Below are 18,814 nucleotides of genomic sequence, written 5' to 3' on the forward strand. Positions count from 1 at the left end.
GGCTGAACATCTTCGATTTGAACAGCCTAGAGAAAATCGCGTTTTAAACCCGCCCCCTCTAAACGGCGCCAAAATCGCGCACACGGGCAGCGGCAGATTTTCAACGACGCTTCAGGTAGGCTTTGCAACATACCTACATTGAGGCCTCGAGGGGCGTGCGCAGCATCACGACACTGCACGCGTCTTGACGGCGTACGCCTAGCGTGAACTTCCCGTGGACTTCGCTCGAACTTCACATCAACTCGTACGGGATCACTCGACCTCCGCGCGGCTTCCGGTTTGATCGCGCTCACCACATGCAGTTGCATGCTGGTGGGACAGGCCCTGTACGGGGATCACTCGACCTCTGCTCGGCCCCCACTTCCGGTTTGGTCGCGCTTGCCGCATGCAGTCGCATGCTCGTGGGACAGGCCCATGAGGCACAAAAGGAGCAATGGAAAAGAGAGACTGTGCTGACAGCAACCAATGCCTAGCTTGAGTTTGAGGCACAAGAACAATTGAAAAGAGAAGCACGAGAAGAACAAATGAAAAGAGAGGCACAAACGAGAAACACAATTGAAAAGAGAGACAGCCCAGGCAGTAACCTTGCAGCCAGCCCTGGCTTGAGGCAAAGGATAAATAATTTAAAAGAGCGATGGAAAAGTTGGAACTAGAGACTAGAGACTAGAGAAGAAGTAGCCAAAGCAAGGATCAATATACTTCAGGCCAAGAGATCAAGAAGTGGTCACACATTGGAGCAGTGTCCACTGATCAAGAAGAAAGGACACATGAGTAGAGACTGCAAGAGTCGTATGACTTGTGACGTGTGCAAACAAGATCATCCTGAAATACTTCACACTCAACAAAATAACACAGAGAAGCCGCCGCAGCATACAGAACAGAATGAGAGGTCAATTGTGAGTGATGCTATTTCCTCATCTAAGATGTGTGCGCATATTGGGGCCGGTGATGAGACCTGCATCTTCTCCACCTTACCAGTACAGGTAAAGAGCCACAAGGGGGAAACGGTGTTGCAAACATACGCATTTTAGGGTCATGGAAGTTCAACAACCTTTTGTACAGAAAGCTCGATGAGAAGAAGGCTGAACATTACAGGACAAAAGACCAAGATTCTCTTGCGTACCATAAATAAAGAGTAGCTTGTGATCAGTCATCATACCTCAGGTTTGGAAATATGTAGTCTGGACAAAGACAATTTTATACAACTATCTGATGTGTTCACACACAAGACCATGCCTGTTTCTCATCTAAACATTCCCAGCCAGGAAGACCTGAAACAATGGCCTTACTTGAAGGATATCAAGATTCCTAAAATAGACTCTGGCATCGACCTACTCATCGGAACAAATGCTCCAAAAGTATTGGAACCTTGGGAACTGGTCAACAGCCAAGGGAATGGACCATTTGCCATGAGGACCCTACTCGGATGGGTCATCTATGGTCCCCTAAGAAGAGACAACAAAAGCAGGGATAAAAATGGCTGCACAGCTGCTGCTGTTAATCAAATGTACTGTAAACTTAGAGGAGCTACTAGTCAAGCAATACAATCACTACTTCAGTGAAAGAACCAGCAAGGAAGCAGAAGAAATGTCCAGAGAAGAGGTAAAGTTCTTTGATATTATGAATCACTCAGTAAAGATGATAGATGGACACTGTTGTCCAGACTTATCTTTCAAACAAGAAAGTGTCAGTTTGCCGAATAACTGTTACATTGCAGTGCAGCGTATCCAGAGCCTGAAATGCAGGTTTGGCAAGAGTAAGAAATTTCATGATGAAAATACATCTTTCCTCACAGAAATGTATGATAATGGTTATGCTGAAATGGTACCAGTTGACCAGCTGAATCGAAGTGATGGAGAGTGTATCACTCGATAAAAGGAACCTTGAGGGTTCGTTGACTATGGGGGCAGTCTTCAAAGGAACATCACTTAACTGCCAGCTGCTGCAGGGTCCAGACCTTACCAACTCACTCATTGTTCTCTTCAGATTCAGACAAGAACCGGTTGCTTTGATGGCTGATATTAAAGCATTGTTTCATCAAGTCAAGGTATCAGAAAAGCATATTGACTATTTGAGATTCCTGTGGTGGCCTGAGGGTGATGCACAGCAAGATCTTGTTGAATACCTGATGAAGGTACACCTTTTTGGAGCAGTGTCATCACCAAATTGTGCAAACTTTGCATTAAGAAAGACTGCTGAAGACAACAAAGCTTAATTCCCAGCAGAGGTCACAAACACAGTAAAGAACTGCTATGTAGATGATTGTTTAAAGTCCATGCCTTCGGAATAGGAAGCAATTCAAATGGCAGCACACCTGACTTCCCTCTGTCAAATGGGAGCATTCATGCTGTCAATGTGGATCAGCAACAGCCGTGCTGTATTGGCATCCATTCCACAAGAAAACAGTGCCAAGGAGACCAGGGAGTTGGACTTGGACAAAGACAATCTGCCTATGGAAAGAGAACTAGGATTGCACTGGTGCGGAGAAGCAGATGTGTTCAAGTTCAGAATTACGGTACAGAAACGACCATATACCCGACGGGGCATCTTGTCCATGGTTGGCTCTATATATGATCCTTTAGGATTTCTTGCACCATTTACTCTGCCAGCCAAGCTGATTATGCAGGAGCTCTGTAAATAAAGACTCAAATGGGATGAAGCATAACGTTAACCTTCTCTCAGCGATGGACAGGATGGTTAGCAGATCTCAACAAGATGTCGGAATTTAAAGTGGACCAGTGCATGAAGCCCGCTAACTTTGGTCAAATCAGATTTGCACAGCTGTAACACTTTTCATATTTAAGACTGGAAGATGATAACAAAGAAGTGCATGTTGCATTCATAATGGGAAAAGCCAGGGTGGCACCATTGAAACAAATGACAAATTCCAGAATGCAGCTGTCAGAGTGGATATAATGCTGCAAAAGGAATTACAGCTTCTACTAGAGCAATGCATCTTCTGGACTGATAGCACAACCGTGCCTAAGTATATCAACAACGAAAACAAATTATTTCAAACATTTGTAGCAAACAGGATCTCCTTTGTAAGGGATGCCACTGATATATCACAATGGAGATATGTTGGCACAAAGGAAAATCATGCAGATGAAGCCTCCAGAGGACTAACAGCAGACCACTTCTTAAGCAATAAGAGATGGATCAAGGGACCAGAGTTTCTCTGTAAGCCACACAGAGAGTGGCCAAAACTTAACCTGGAATCTCTACTAATGATCCGGAAATCAAGCAAGACATCACAGTGAATGTCATTGTCAAAGATCCATTGGACTTTGACAATTAATGCAGACTATTTAATCAGTCTGATGAAGGGTTTCGGCCTGAAACGTAGCCCATTTCCTTCGCTCCATAGATGCTGCCGCACCCAATGAGTTTCTCCAGCACTTTTATCTACCACTAACTATTTAATTACTTATTTCTCATCAAGGAGTAAGCTGAAGACTGTGGTAGCTTGGTTTCTTAAACTGAGGACAATGCTCTTGCTGCTTACTCAAAAAAGGAGATGGCAATGAATAGTTATGAAAAAGATCCTGGCAAACTAAAGGAAAAGGTTGATAAAGAAATGCAAGTCTTTAAAGCGTCACTCCGCGGGCAGTGTTATGTCCTGAAGATCTTCTCAAAGCAGAAAACGCAGTTATCTCTTTCTGTCAAAGACAAAGATTCAAAGAAGAGCTATCAATATTAGAACCTGGTAAACATTCTGTCAAAAGAAGCACTAATTTGTACATGCTAGATCCGGTACTGGATAAAGGACTTCCAAGAGTAGGTGGTCGCCTGAATATACTAGCGATGCCAGAAGTGGCCAAGCATCCTATTATTCTCTCAAAGGATCTTCACATATCAACACTACTGTTACGCCATATCCATGAACAGCTCGGACATGGAGGAAGAAATAATATGCTGTCTCGTCTTCGCAAAGATACTGGATTATCAAAGCTAATTCCGCTGCAAGAAAGGTCATAACAGACTGTGTTGTGTGTAGACAACAGCGGGGAACAGTTGGAGAACAAAAAATGGCACTTGCCTCTGGAGAGGATTTTACCTGACAAGCCTCCATTTACGGATGTAGGAGTAGACTACTTCGGTCCTATAGAGATCAAGAGAGGACAAAGTCTAGTTAAAAGGTATGGAGTAATCTTCACCTGCATGGCGAGCAGGGCAGTACATCTTGAAGTTGCATCTACACTTGACACAGACGCCTGCATTCATGCCTTAAGAAGATTAATCTGTCAACGAGGTCAAGTTTCATCTTTAAGATCAGACAATGGCACAAATTTTATCAGAGCGGAAAGAGAATGGAGAGAAGCACTCAATGGCTTGAACAAGAACAAGATCCAGAATATGCTTCAGCGAGGGATAAGGTGGAACTTTAATCCCCCAGCAAGATCACATCACGGTGGTGTTTGGGAACGATTGATTCGCATAGTTCGAAATGTGCTATTCTTAAACAACAAGTTCTGGACGATGAAGGATTGCAAACTTTATTTTGTGAAGTTGAAGCAATTTTAAATGATCGACCAATTACCAAGAATTCTGATGATCCAAGTGACCTGGAAGCACTTGCACCAAACCATCTTCTTCTGTTGAAGAAGAAGCCAATACTACCACCTGGACTTTTTGTGAAGGATGACTTGTATATTAAACGCAGATGGAGACAGGTACACTATATGACAGACCTTTTTTGGAAACAGTTGACACAAGAATACTTGCCTCTAATCCAAGAACGACAACGATGGTCAAGGGTAAGAAGAAGTTTTATTCCAGGTGACAAAGTTTTGGTGGTTGATTCAACTGCACCACGAGGCTCCTGGCTAATGGGCAGAATATTGAAGATCATACCAAATGCACAAGGTCTTGTGCGTACAGTACAACTTCAAACTAAGAACAACATCTTGATAAGACCGATAACTAAGAGACTGCTCCAAGAAGCCAACGAAGAAGATTGAAGAATCACTAAAGAAGTTTGAATGCCAACACATAGTGCATACCTTTTGTTTTTGATATAAGCTTTTATAGATCCTTTTAATGTTTATTGGTAATTGTTTCGTTATATACTTAGGGGCCGGTGTATAGGAGCCATTCATGCTTAGGCTAATTACTGTTAGCATATTTTATTATTTTGTCTAGATATTTCTTGCCAAATTATTTTGTACGCTTGGGGTGGGCTTTGATACCTAGATGCACGTTACATATATCACAGGCAGGAGAGGGAGTGGCCAGATCAGACGAGAGCAGGCACAGGGGAGAGAATACAGTTCTTATCAGAAGAGAGAGAGCGGAAAATTACAGCTTGTATGAGATCAAGGATTACCTGGTATGAATCATCTCTTTGTTTGTACAACAACTTCAATAAAAAGAATCAATTAATTTATCGTTTGCGCAAGTTCCACTCCTCCCTGCTTGTGTAGTAATGGGAATGGAAAGTTGGACATTGGAAAAGTTTGAAATTGCCATTACACCCTCTCCTTCTAAATTCCAGTGAATACAAGCTCAGTCGACCCATTCTTTCATCATGTCAGGAATTAACCTGGTGAACTTACGCTGCGTCAGGATGAATTTTTTTTTGCCACAGGCTACACAACCTCTCATGGGCTCTTGGAGCCACACAAATTATGTGAAAAAGGTCAAGGACTGAAATCATGCAAAAAAATAACTGAATGCTCTAATTATGTGGATTTTACCATGCAAGGTAGAATGAATTCTGTTACTATCTTACATCCATATAAATTGTACACCAACAATGCCATTTCTTTATATGATGCATAATTAAGGATAAAGCAGGTGAAAAAGTAAAGAAAAAATGGTAAGGATGCCAAGAAAACTATCAAATTAAAAATTTCAAATGTAGGGAAGACTAATCCAGTATATCAAATAAATTTGATCCAAAATTTATTCTAAAATGATAATTTAGAATAACCCATAATTAATCACTGCCAACAACTACACAGGACAAAATACCTTCATGCTATAGTCTCTAAATTTATATACATATATTTTACAATTTGCATATTTGTATTTTAAACCACAAATACTTGGAAGATTTTCCTGCTTTTGCCATGATTTGGATGGTATCTGCCATTAAAAATGTAGATAAATTAGCCGAAGAATTCTGATGTCAAGTTTGCAATCCAAAAAAAACTAACCTATTCTGCTCCTCTGGGTTCTGATTGGCAACATTACATTTGGTAGCATGTGATTATGGTAAGCAGCTGCAAGTAGGACACAGTGTATTAATGGAAAAATCAGTGCATATTTTACAGAAAATACTTCTACTGCCACAGTAATAGTTGATGTAAAAACATTTGCAAGTGAAAGAGGTTTGTTTAAAGTATTGTGATCCTCGGACACCTGGTTGATAAATCGGAGATGACCCCTGCAAGTCGGAAAAAGGTACAGAGCTGATCTTCTGTCCAGAAGCCAAAACATCTACACTGTGTCAAGAGAATCCTCAGAGTGCTTCTTGGGAAGTACAGACTTTTACAGAATGCTCAGGTTTATTGTGGTCCTCTGAAAATAAATGGGAAGAAATGACTGTCCCATAAAATTAAGACAACACATAATATACACAATACAATTAATAAAACTTCACAAACATTGATCACATTATTCGAATAAACTAAACAAAAACTTACCTCTGAAGCCGTGGTTGTAAAATATATAGTGCTCGACTGTCCATTAGTCATCTCCATGCTTCCTATACCATCCAACACAGCAGTGCTAATGAAAGTTCATGGTCAAGACATGAGCTTCATGACTCCTGCCACAAAAAGAAAGGACAATTATTTTACAAGATTTGTCTTCCATGATTCAACTAAGCTGATAAAGTAAACGTAAATTAACATTGCAAAAATTGTCTTCAAAACCATTACTATAAACTCCCAATTTACTATGCCCTTATGTGATAATTTTGAAATAATTCAGATGATTTAAAAGTCAAATCCTAAATATTGCACGTAAAGAATCAAAAGGAATATTTCTGCATAATAGTAAATTGCAAATGTTTTAATACATTTGATCAGTTACATTTTCTATCAAAATTATTATAATAAAACAAAGTACCGAAATCTCTTCCTAATTTCATTCTAAATGAAAATATAACATTATATTAAAAACATTGCATTTTCTCCAAATTAAAATGCTGTACCCCACCCAGTACATGTCACAATCATAGATGTGCTAAACTTGTTTTTGTATAAATGGACAATTGTCACTGAAGGTTTAAGTGGTTTTAGATTTAGAAACCCACTTTTAAATATATTGAACTATACCAAAAAATGTAATTAGTTCAGGAGAAGAAAAGTCCAGTTTTTAGGTCAAGACCACATAAATTCTGTGCTATGTACACATCTCATGACTGATACAATTCAAAGGAGGTTCACTAGAGTTACTTGGGAGAGTTTAAACTAGTGGAGCAAGGGGATGGGAACCAGAAATTGGAAGGAGTGATGATGAGGAAGGTAGAGGCGAGGACCACCAGCAAGCCTCAAAGTAAGGACAGGCAGGGAATGGTGAAGGAATATGGTGACTAATGGGCTGAAGTGTATTTATTTCTATGCAAAGAGTACTGTGAAGAAGGCAAATGAACTTGGAGCCTGGATCAGCATTTAGGACTATGATGTTGTCGCCATTGCAAAAATGTGGTTGCGAGAGGGACACACCTAACAACTCAATGTTCTGGGGTTTCAATATTACATTGAGATTAAGGGAGAGGCAAAAGTTGTGGAAGAATTACACTACTAATCAGAGAGATTGTCATGGCAGCACTCTGAGGACATGAAGATTTTGTCCGCTGAGGCAATATGGGTAGAGGTCAGAAATAAGAAAGATGCAAGCACTCTAATGGGAGTGTACCACAGTCCCCTCTCTCACCCCCCCCCCACACACACACAAAATCAAGTGGGGGATATGTAATCATATTACAGAAATATGCCACAGCTACATTGTTATCTGAGTGGGCATCTTTGACTTTCCCAATGTTGACAGGTACTTGCTCAATGCCAAATGCTGAGATGGGCAAATTTGTGAGGTGTATCCAAGAGGGTTTATTGATATAGTATGTAAATAGACTAACCCAGAAAGGGAACATACTGGACCTTGCGTTGGGACATAAGCCTGGTCCGGTGACTGGTGTTTCAGTGAAAGAACATTTTGAAAATAGCAATCACAATTATGGAGTTTGTTAAAAACTTATGGTTTTTAAGAGTCTGAAGAAGGGACCCGACCCGAAATGTCACCTATCCATGTTTTCCAGGCATTCTGCGTGAGTCACTGAGTTATTCCAGGACTCCTTGTCTTCTTTTTCCCTTATAAATATTAAGATGGTTTTAAATAGGGAGAAGGCTGGACCTTGCAAGAAAGTACGTGATTGGTGTAAGGCAAACTACAACATTATTCGACAAGAGTTCTGGAAGGTATACCCAGCTGACATGTGGATGTTGTTTAAAGGCCAGCTGATCCAAGTTCAGAACCGGCATGTTCCAGGAAGGAGGGATAAGGATGGCAAAGTAAAGGAACCTTGAATGACCGAAGATGTGTGTAAATTTGACCAAAAAGAAAATGAAAATGCATGCAAGGTCTGTTAGGATGGAATCAGATATCAGACAGAGCCTTAGAGGAATATAATGAAATGAGGAAAATACTCAAGTGCACGATTAATAGTGTACAAAATGGGCCGCAAAATTGCTTTGGTTGGTCGGATTAAAGAAAATACCAACGTTTTTCATATCTACATTAAAAAATCAGATGGTAACCAGGGAGAAAGTAAGACCACTCAAGGATAAAGGAGGAAATTAGTGCTTGGAGTCTGGGAATGTAGGCAAGGTACTAAACAAGTATTTTGCATGCGTTTTCACCAAGGAGAAAGGCATGGAGAACAGCGTGATCAGTGTGGAGAATACCAAGTTTAAGGAGTGGTAGTATTGGGGCACGATTAAGTGCATTATTCTTCGGGTTATTGAAATTGACAAGAGAGGAGACTGCTGGAGTCTTGATTAAGGTCTTTGCATCTTCTTTTGCTACAGGCAAAGTCCCAGAGAACTGGAGAGTTGCTAATGTTATTCCTTTATTTAAGAAGGGAAGTAGAGAGAATACAGGGAATTATAGGCTGGTGATCCTCTGGTCAATTGTAGGGAAGCTTTTGTTGAGTATTCTTTGGAATAGTATTTTCTCCCATTTGGAAGAGAATGGATTAATTAGAGAATCATCATGGCTTTGTATACAGCAGGTCATATCATACTAACTTGATCAATGAGGGTAGGGCGGTCAATGGTGTCCACATGGATTTTAGTAAGACATTGGATAAATGGACAATGGCAGGGCTCTCGCTTAACTTTTTTTCCCTGTTGCCAGCCGGGCAAACCTTGGCAACTTTTTAGGTTGCCAAATGACAGTTTAGGCGGTCATTTAAGATGGCTTGCTTGACGCGTGCTCGGACGAAGTGCGTAGTTACCAGTCGGAATTATGCTCAATGAAGCATTCACATATTATTTCTGCTTCAAATAAATTCACAAACTAACATATTCACCAATCAAGACATGATATATACCACAATGACATGCAGTAAAACTATAATACAGTATCTCAACTATTTTTACACATTGCAATTAATGCAATTATTATTATTTCTTTCCACTTCCAAACAAAAATGTGGTTGGATTATTCAGCGTATGATCAACCTGTGTCAATAAATCCTGGACCTTGATAACATGTATGCTTAACCATGCACACTACAGATTGATGCAAGCATGTTTTCTGTGAACGACCGAAAATTATCATGGCCATAGCATGGGACGTCATTGCTATTGGTACAGAAACACTCTTGCTTCCCACATAATTTATCCACAACAAAATATACAGGTTGCAAGGAATTTTCTAAAGGTATTTTATGATAATAGCTGTTAAAACTGACTATACCCATCTGACAGGTTAAACGTTACACTAGCTAACAAAAGATGGCCAAAGGACATAAATGCAGCAAATGTTCTTTTGGTAATATATTTAAAGGTGTCAAGACGCCCCATTACCGGGCATTCAGATTAGATGTATGTGTAGTGAACAGCAATGAAGATACCCAGTTTGTAAGCAACAATTTTTTTTTAAATTGTTGATAAACGCTTTTTCCATCATTCCCACTTCAGAATTAACGTTAAAATTATCTCCTGACCAAATTTGTGATGTATATGACTGACTGTAGAAGTAAAACCTGGATAAATCCAGTATAGTTGTGAATGTTGCTCATTAAATAACTACAGTACTGATACTCCATATTAAGAGCATTGATTTGCCATTAAAATGAATTCTGTAATAACGTGTCAACAATAGCAGTGACAATCGAACACTGCGGTTTTAATGTTTCACGTGTTGACAATTTAATTAATTCATCTTTATGGATTAAAACAAATAATAACATTGGGAACTAAAACATATTTGATTGCATTACGTTATCAAACATAGTCAATGTTAGCTCTGAAGACATTTCCAGCACAATAGGGTCGGGAGAGAGGGGGGTGTGAATCAGTGCAGGATGGATAGATGATGGTGGGGGAGGGGGGGGGGCTTGAGAAGGCAATCGGTGCGGATTGGATGGATTGAGGTAGGGGAATTAGTGCGTGTTGGTTGGAGTAGGTAAAATTGTGAGGGGAAAGCGCGGGGAATAACAGTGGGTTGAATGGGGGGGGGGGGGGGGGGATCTGTGCAGGATGGATGGGGGGGGGGAGCAGTGCAGGATGAAGGGGTGGGGCACACTCACACACACGCTCGAGGCTTCGGAGGCCCTGTGAACGGTAATTTCAGCTCAATCCAGCGCTAAATGCAGCTCAACTGCCTGTCGCCTACAGTCCTGTCTCAATCCAGACAGGGCTGTAAATTAACCAGGCGAGACAGGCACAGTTGAGCTGGGTTTAGCGTTGCTTCTCTGCGCTAGCTGTGGGCACCGCTCCCGTCTGACCCCGACGTCTCTGGCCACCCGATTGTGGGAAAGATGCTAAGTGTGGCGTGACGGAGAGTCGGAGCGAATGACGGGCCCCGCACAGCAGCGGCAGCGGCTTCATCTCCTCCTCCTCCCGCAACCCGCCAGGCCTGATAAAGGCCGCTGCTGCTACTCCGCCAACGGCGCTTTCAAAACAGACCCTTGGAGGAGGGAGGTGTCGGTCAGTGGCGATTCGACAGCAATTGCAGCGCCGGAGACCGGGATCGATCCTGGCTGCGGTGCAGGTCTGCCGAGAGTGTTTTGGCACGTCTCCCTCCTCCAATCACCGCGCTCTAACCTCAGCCCCCCCCCCCACCCTACTTCCGCCTCTGACCGACACCTCCCTCCTCCAAGGGTCTGTTTTGAAAGCGCCGTTGGCGGAGTGGCAGCAGCGGCCTTTATCAGGCCGGGGGGGGGGTACGGGAGGAGGAGGAGATGGAGCCGCCGTCGCTGCTGTGCGGGGCCCGTCATTCGATCCGACCCTCCGTCACACCACACTTGGCATCTTTCCCACAACCGTCGCCGACACAAAACGTCACGTTCCTTTTATCCAGATGCTGCCGGACCCGCGGAGTTACTCCAGTTTTTTGTGTCTAACTTCGGTATGAACCAAGTTGCCAAGCCGGGCAAAATGACTCGCCGTTTAGGTTGCCCGAAGGCACTTTGGGTGGTCAGTGGCACCCGGGCAACCGCTAATTTCGAGCCCTGCAATGGTCGGCTGATCCAGAAGATTAAGATGCATGGAATTAACAGTGACTTGACTGGATGAATTCAGAGCTGTCTAATGCCCCTGTCCCACTTAGGAAACCTGAACGGAAACCTCTGGAGACTTTGCGCCCCACCCAAGGTTTCCGTGCTGTTTCCGGAGGTTTTAGTCAGTCTCCCTAATGGTCGAAAGTGGTTTCCGCTTCTTCTATGTTCCGGCGATTATTTCAAAAAATTGAAAACCGGCCGCGACTAAAAATAGGTTGTCGTTTTAAAAATCGGTAATTTTTTAGTCGAAGCCGGTTGCGATGCTAGTTGAAGGTGATTGCCGGAGGTTGCAGGTGGTTGCCGGAGGTTGCAGGTAGTGGAAGGTAAGACCTTCAGTCACTCCCCACCCTCAGTCACTCCCTCCCTCCCTCCATAACCCCTCCCCTCCCTACCCCCTTGACCCATTGGGCCCCGTTCCCCCAACCCAACTCGTTCGCTCAACACAATATTCCACCTCTCATCCACAGCCCCCAACTGCGCAGGCGCGGCTCATTTCCCCTCATCCCCAACACACCCTCCCCCTCCTCTGCACCCTCCCCTCCCTCTTCTCTCCCCTCCTCCACTCTCTCCCTCCCTCTCCTTTCACCTACCCTCAGTCTCACCCTACCCTCAGTTACTCCCTCCCTCCATAACCACTCTCCTCTCCCCTCCTTGTGAGGTGGGAGCTGCTGTTTTATTTTTTTATGTAAATGAGATCCCATTGTGATGTCATTGTGATGTGGAGCACTGCTGACGGGCAGTTTATGTAAATGAGATCCCATTGTGACATCACAGCTGCTAACTGCCACTGCAACATCAAGTGATTTTTCTCAAACTGGACTTTGTAAAGTTGAAAATGTGAATAACTTGTAAAATATACCATCAACCTGAACGAAACCCGATACAACACGCCACAGGACAATCGTAAGTTGGTCCAAAAATTGTATTGTGTATCGTGTACTGTTACAGACAAACAGAGAGACAAAATCGCATTATATTCCATACAGCCTGCATATTGCAAACAGTTTTCCCCAATCCATTATTTTCCTGTTTCCATAACATAAATTAGATATTACACATAATAGCAGAAATGTCATTGCTCAAAATATCACTTTATTTTTCAAAAAAGAAACCATCATTTTTGAGATCTAATCTTTGTATCATGTCAAGATCAATTATACATCAGTAAATAACCTTACAACTGGAGCAGAGAGATTGCAAGGATGACACACACATAATGACCATTAAAAAATTGAGTAAGATTCAAATTGTTCCACAATAATCAATTAGCTTCACATTTACATTAGATATATTCATTGACAATTTTCTAAGGTTTTTGATAGTTACAGAAGAACACTCAGGAAAAATAAGTCATACAATCCAAATGAAAGCAACAAGACTAAAGATTAACTAGAAAATAGTTGCCTTTGGTACAAGGCAAAATCCACAATTAAAAGAACCTCATGTGGAGATCTGTAGTGGAGGTCTTTAACACTTGTGGCAGATGGACCTACCGACATTACCAACGCCTTTCTTCACCAGCTGCCACATGTTCTGGTTGATGCGGCTGTTGTTACCGACTCGTATTATAACCCCTGGCCGGCAGTAATTCCTTCAGGCCACTACCACCGTCACCATGGGGCTTCCACCCCCTCTTCACTGCCATCTCCTTCTGTTTTTCCTGTCGCTTTCTCCACTCAGCCTCTCCCCTCCTCCACCACTACCTCCTCCACCTTCCCCAGAGTCGCTGATGTACTCCATCTTGGAAAATGGTGGCGACTGTGAGGGAGAAGGAGGCGGCAACGGCGGGAAAGCAGGGAGCAACGGAGTAGACAAGCGACGGATGAAGGAGGAGACAGGTGAGCGGGGAATGGACAAAGCAACGGCCAACAGGAAGAAGTGGGCAGCTGGTGAAAGAGCGGGAGCCCCATGGTGACTGAGCATGTCCTGTCAGTGGCACGGCCCGATGACAGGGATTGCAACATGAGTCACAACAACAGCCGCGTCAACCGGACGGTGCATCAGTTAGAGTAGAAAGACTAACTGGTGTAGACCTGCAGCATCAGTGTGTTTTTAAAGTGAAATGACACAAAATACTGGAGTAACTCAGCAGATAAAATTCGTCTAAAGAAGGGTCTCGACCTGAAATGTCACCGATCCATGTTCTCCAGAGATGCTGGCTGACCTTCTGGGTTACTCCAGCACTTTGTGTCCTTTTGTGCATGAACCAGTATCTGCAGTTCTTTGTTTATAGTACATAAAATGATAATACTTTACTCGGCTATCGCAGACAATCGGCAATAACGCACACCATTCCCACCCCCCACGGCCCATTATAACAAGGGCTTACCAACCGTACACGACTTTTGAACGTAGAATACTTACAAAATTGGCAGACAACATCAAAAGTAATGGCCAGCTATCAATCATTGGAGAAAAGTAGGATTCACGAAGATCTGAAACAATGGAACAGATTGTCTGATGTGATTGACAGATTTTATTTGACGTCATATCTCTGAAAGCAAGTCAAAATTCATGAACACAGGAACAAGAAAGATTTAACAATCTAATCTATAGCTAAACAAAGATAATTAGATCAAATGTAATACTTTTAACATTGGAGTATACATCACAAGAGAGTTTTCAAACAAAATATAACAGCAAGTATACACAAGGACAGATGACTCAAAACACACTCAAGATTTTTGATTCCAGGATTTAAGGCATGAGCTCCAAGGAAAGTGGTAGCTGAGTGTTTCAAATTTTACATTTGAGAAAGGTTCATAAGTTCTAATGACTACCAGAGCACAAGAGAAGCCAACATATCATAAACAAGAATAAAAATAAGGAATCCTTTCCATCATAGAAGCATACAGCACAGAAACAGATCGTTCATCCCACCATATCTATGCGAACTATCAAAAATCGATCTATACCAATCCTGTTTAACAGTACTTAGCCCCGTCTTAAACACTATCAGGGTTTCTGCCTCCACCATCTCCTCAGGCAACCCATTCCAAATTCTGAATATTATTTTCAGTGAAAAATATTCTTCCTCTGAACCCCTTTAAAACTCCAATCTCTTATCTTAATCCCATGTCCTCTGAAACCATAAACTTCTACTATAAGCAAATTTCTACTCGGTATTTTATCTGTGCATTCATAATTTTGTATACCCCTAACTTCAGGAAGAAGGGCCTCGACCCGAAACGTCACCCGTTCCTTCTCTCCAGAGATGCTGCCTGTCCCGCCGAGTTACTCCAGCTTTTTGTGTCTATCTTCCATAATCTTCCAAGCCTGTTTATACCCATAACTAAAACATTCCATACCAAGCAATATCTGGACTAATCCCTTCTCTACTCTCCACTGCAATCATGTCTTTCCCATAGTCTGTACAGTTCTGGTTTCCGCCTATGGCCTAACAAATTTTTCAGACAATTGTACCAAACAATTCTTGCATTCTATGCCCTGGCTAATATAGGCAATTACCGCTGCTTTCTTAACCACCTTTGAGGAAATATTATATAATAGAATTGCTCAGATAATAACTTTCGTGTGAGGAACTTATGTTAAGTTGCAAGAGAAGGGCTTGGAGTTGGGGGTTTTAGAAATACATGTCCCCACAAAGAAATAAAGTGCAAAGAACACACACACGCAGGAGAACAAATGGCTTATCATAACATGGAAATGTTGATCTGAATAGGCATAGCTTTGTTTGCTTTGAAGCAGCTATAATGCTGTCAGAAGTTCCCATTCAACAACTCATGTTTAGTATAGATCCCACATCAGCCTAGCTGCAATAGTACCTCAGAAGGGATCAAATGTTCTACTCCCAAGGAATGCATCCCCATCTATGCAGGATCACAGTTGGTTTGTGGTTGGGCAAATGGGACCCATCTTATGATAGGATCCCATCACTTCCCTATCCCGAGTGACGGCCACTGGATCTCGGATTGCTGGATGGGATGGGCAAAAGGGGGTTTCGTAATAAACTCATATCGACACTGTAATAGGTCAATATACATGGAAAAAGCTTACTACTTCTTTTTCAATGGCACGGCGACCAATGTCTTAAGACCTCCCTTTCCAAGGAACTAAGCCGTTTGTGCCCTTGTCCCTACCACCGTTCCTTGCCCAGCAAGTTGGTCCCGAAAGGAACAAAGAATTCTGCGCATGGCAGTATCCGCCGAATTCTGTGCCAACTGGAGGAACCGAGACACCAGGGGAGCCAATAAAGGGCATGCTATTGGATGGGGTATCCTTAGTGCACTGACGTTGGGAGGGATAACAGGGTCTGAGGCGGCTAAGAATCATAATTATATAGTCTGTGGACTGATTATTTTGGGAAATGCCACTACCGGAGCTCTGGAAGCAATAAAAACCCAACTATCAGAAATGCGTATGTTGCAGAATAGATATGCCTTGGACTATCTGTTGGCCCGTGAGGGAGGGACACGTGCTATTGTGAAAAGACAGATGTATGATGGGAATTCAGGACAGAACTAGTAACATCACCAAACATCAACATGACATTATTACCTTACTTGATGGGATGAAAGATGGTATTGAATGGGGAGACTGGGGTTTTGGGGGATTATATAATTGGATCATTAGTATGGCCATATATGCAGCAATAGTGGTTTTGTGTTTGTTCGTGGGAATTGCTATTGTTAAATGTATTATTGCTAGACTAATGACAACCTTGGGTAATGTGGAAACTGGTGAGAAGATATTATTGCAACATCTAGAAGAAGAAATTCCAATGTTGAAGGATGAGGATGTTGAAAGGATGGTAAATGCACAGATTGGGAAAGAATTGTTAGAAAACGAATGTATTAGAATGAATAATATGGAGATAGACCAGTGGTGTGAAGCCCAGAATAGTTGAGCACCCTAAGGGCTAGGCTATGAAGCACATCAGAGGAGTAGGGAGCAGCATTGGTGTCAACAAGCCAGCCTGCCGACTTGCGTGGTCCGGGTTTTGGGGGCTATAAAGCATCTCAAGGTTAGGAATAAACTTGGATGACTAATAAGTAGCAATGTTACAAAATTTTGAGATTTTTAAAATCAAGTCTGTAATTTATCCCATCAGATAAAGCATAAAAATAAGTTTAATTTGACACCTAATTCACTTTCATATCTCAAGTATTTAAAAAGTTATGGCCATTTTCATACTGGGAAATGAGCATCCTATTGATTTTCTATGGACATAACAAAAAAGCTGTGATCGTGAACAGTCAAAAGCCCATAACTTTCTTAAAAATTAAGAGAACTGAATGAAATTTTCAGTTATCATAGATTGAAGCATTCTGAAACAAATATAAAATAATCTTACTTGGATGACCTGAAATTAAAGCATATAATTAGTTAGTTACCTAATTGTAGCTAATTTCAGACTTCAATTACTAGATCTAAACATCTATCCATTTCTTAATAAATGATTAACATTTTTAAATAGCCTAAATGTCCAAATAATATTCACAAATAATTCACAATAAAACATGATTTTTAAATCTCATTTACATTAATTTATAGGCCAAATGGAAGGAATTTAGTGTTTAATTGTTGTAAATAAATGCCCATTTAAATCAGCTTTCCAGTGGGTCCCTGTGGAACGCGCTGGTTTAGAACGTTCACATTGCGGTAGATTTGTGCCCCCAAATGCCGAGAAAAATACTGCGGGATATAATGGGCCCAAATTGAGCTACTCGCAATATTAAACTTTGTATAAAGGGATCTTTAGAAGCCCTTTTTAATGTAAAAATATACAACCTAACTTCTGCTATTTGCTTTATGAGACCCTGCAGTTGCTGGCGGTCGCGGGTTTAGAGATTGATTTTTAAACTACTATAACTATTATTCAAGGCCTTTAAACCTAATAATAGCTTTTGCGACGGGGTCTTCCAGCGATTTTTCGTTAATAATTAACTAGGCTGAACATTTTCGATTGGAACAGCTTAGAGAAAATCGCGTTTTAAACCCGCCCCCTCTAAACGGCGCCAAAATCGCGCACTTGAAGCGACAGATTTTCAACGACGCTTCAGGTAGGCTTTGCAACATACCTATAATAAGCCAATGCTGATTAGTCTCTGCCTGTGTTATTATCCTATTAGTGGTCATGATATGACCAGGAATGAGGAAATATTATATAATAGAAGAATTGCTCAGATAATAACTTTCGTGTGAGGAACTTATGTTAAGTTGCAAGGGAAGGGCTTGGAGTTGGGGTTTTCAGAAATACATGTCCCCACAAAGAAATAAAGTGCAAAGAACACACACACAGGAGAACAGATGGCTTATCATAACATGGAAATGTTGATCTGAATAGGCATAGTTTTGTTTGCTTTGAAGCAGCTATAACTCTGTCAGAAGCTGTATTTGGTTCAGTTTGGTGTTTAGAGTATAGGTTGTTAATGGGATCTCTTCCCGGGACATAGGCACCATTTGTCCTTTCTTTGTGACACATCTTTGAGCTCTGGTGTGTCATAAAGAGGATTTATGGTTGTTTATATTGGGTCTTATGCCCCTGTCCCACTTAGGAAACCTGAACGGAAACCTGAACGGAAACCTCTGGAGACTTTGTGCCCCACCCAAAGTTTCCGTGTGGTTCCCGGAGGTTTTTGTCAGTCTCCCTACCTGCTTCCACTACCTGCAACCTCCGGCAACCACCTGCAACCTCCAGGAACCGCACGGAAACCTCGTGTGGGGCGCAAAGTCTCCAGAGGTTTCCGTTCAGGTTTCCTAAGTGGGATAGGGGCATTAGACAGCAAGGCTAGATAATAGTCTGTGATATGGCTTGGCTGTTAAAATGTATTTATGTTGAGATAAGAGATAAGACATAGGTGATGGTTGGGTGACCTTTGTATAAGGGTGATTTCTTATGTTTATAGAAAACTGAGAAAGTAACTCTGTTTTGATTTAAGCCAAACTACCGGGGTCTGCATATAGTAATCTTCCTTTGTTGTGTGGAATGCTATTAGTCTCCAGCTCTGTGTTGGAAGGTGTAGGAAGGAGGGGGGGGGGGCAGCGAGGGAGGCGGAGAGACGGGGTGGAGGGGGGTGAAACGGGGTGGAGGGGGAGAGACGGGGGGGGGGGGAGAGA

At 42.1% G+C, this 18,814-nt stretch overlaps 1 protein-coding gene across 6 annotated transcripts in view; it reads right to left on the reverse strand.

Annotated features, from left to right (window-relative positions):
• ralgps2 (Ral GEF with PH domain and SH3 binding motif 2) overlaps window positions 1-18,814 on the reverse strand; it is a 266,410-nt gene that overhangs the window by 211,358 nt on the left and 36,238 nt on the right. For 5 of the 6 annotated variants that reach the window (XM_033028386.1, XM_033028383.1, XM_033028381.1 and 2 more), the window contains exons 2-3: window positions 14,099-14,169; window positions 6,648-6,772 (exon numbers count right to left, since the gene is read on the reverse strand). In XM_033028386.1, coding sequence (XP_032884277.1) covers window positions 6,648-6,704 — 57 coding nt within the window. In that variant the 5' untranslated portion in view covers window positions 6,705-6,772; window positions 14,099-14,169. Of the gene's footprint in view, window positions 1-6,647; window positions 6,773-14,098; window positions 14,170-14,409; window positions 14,491-18,814 lie in introns of those variants that run through there. The other variant, XM_033028382.1, reaches the window with a different exon arrangement.

The sequence above is a fragment of the Amblyraja radiata genome, chromosome 10, assembly GCF_010909765.2.
Source record: "Amblyraja radiata isolate CabotCenter1 chromosome 10, sAmbRad1.1.pri, whole genome shotgun sequence".
In the NCBI taxonomy this organism is placed as follows: domain Eukaryota; kingdom Metazoa; phylum Chordata; class Chondrichthyes; order Rajiformes; family Rajidae; genus Amblyraja; species Amblyraja radiata.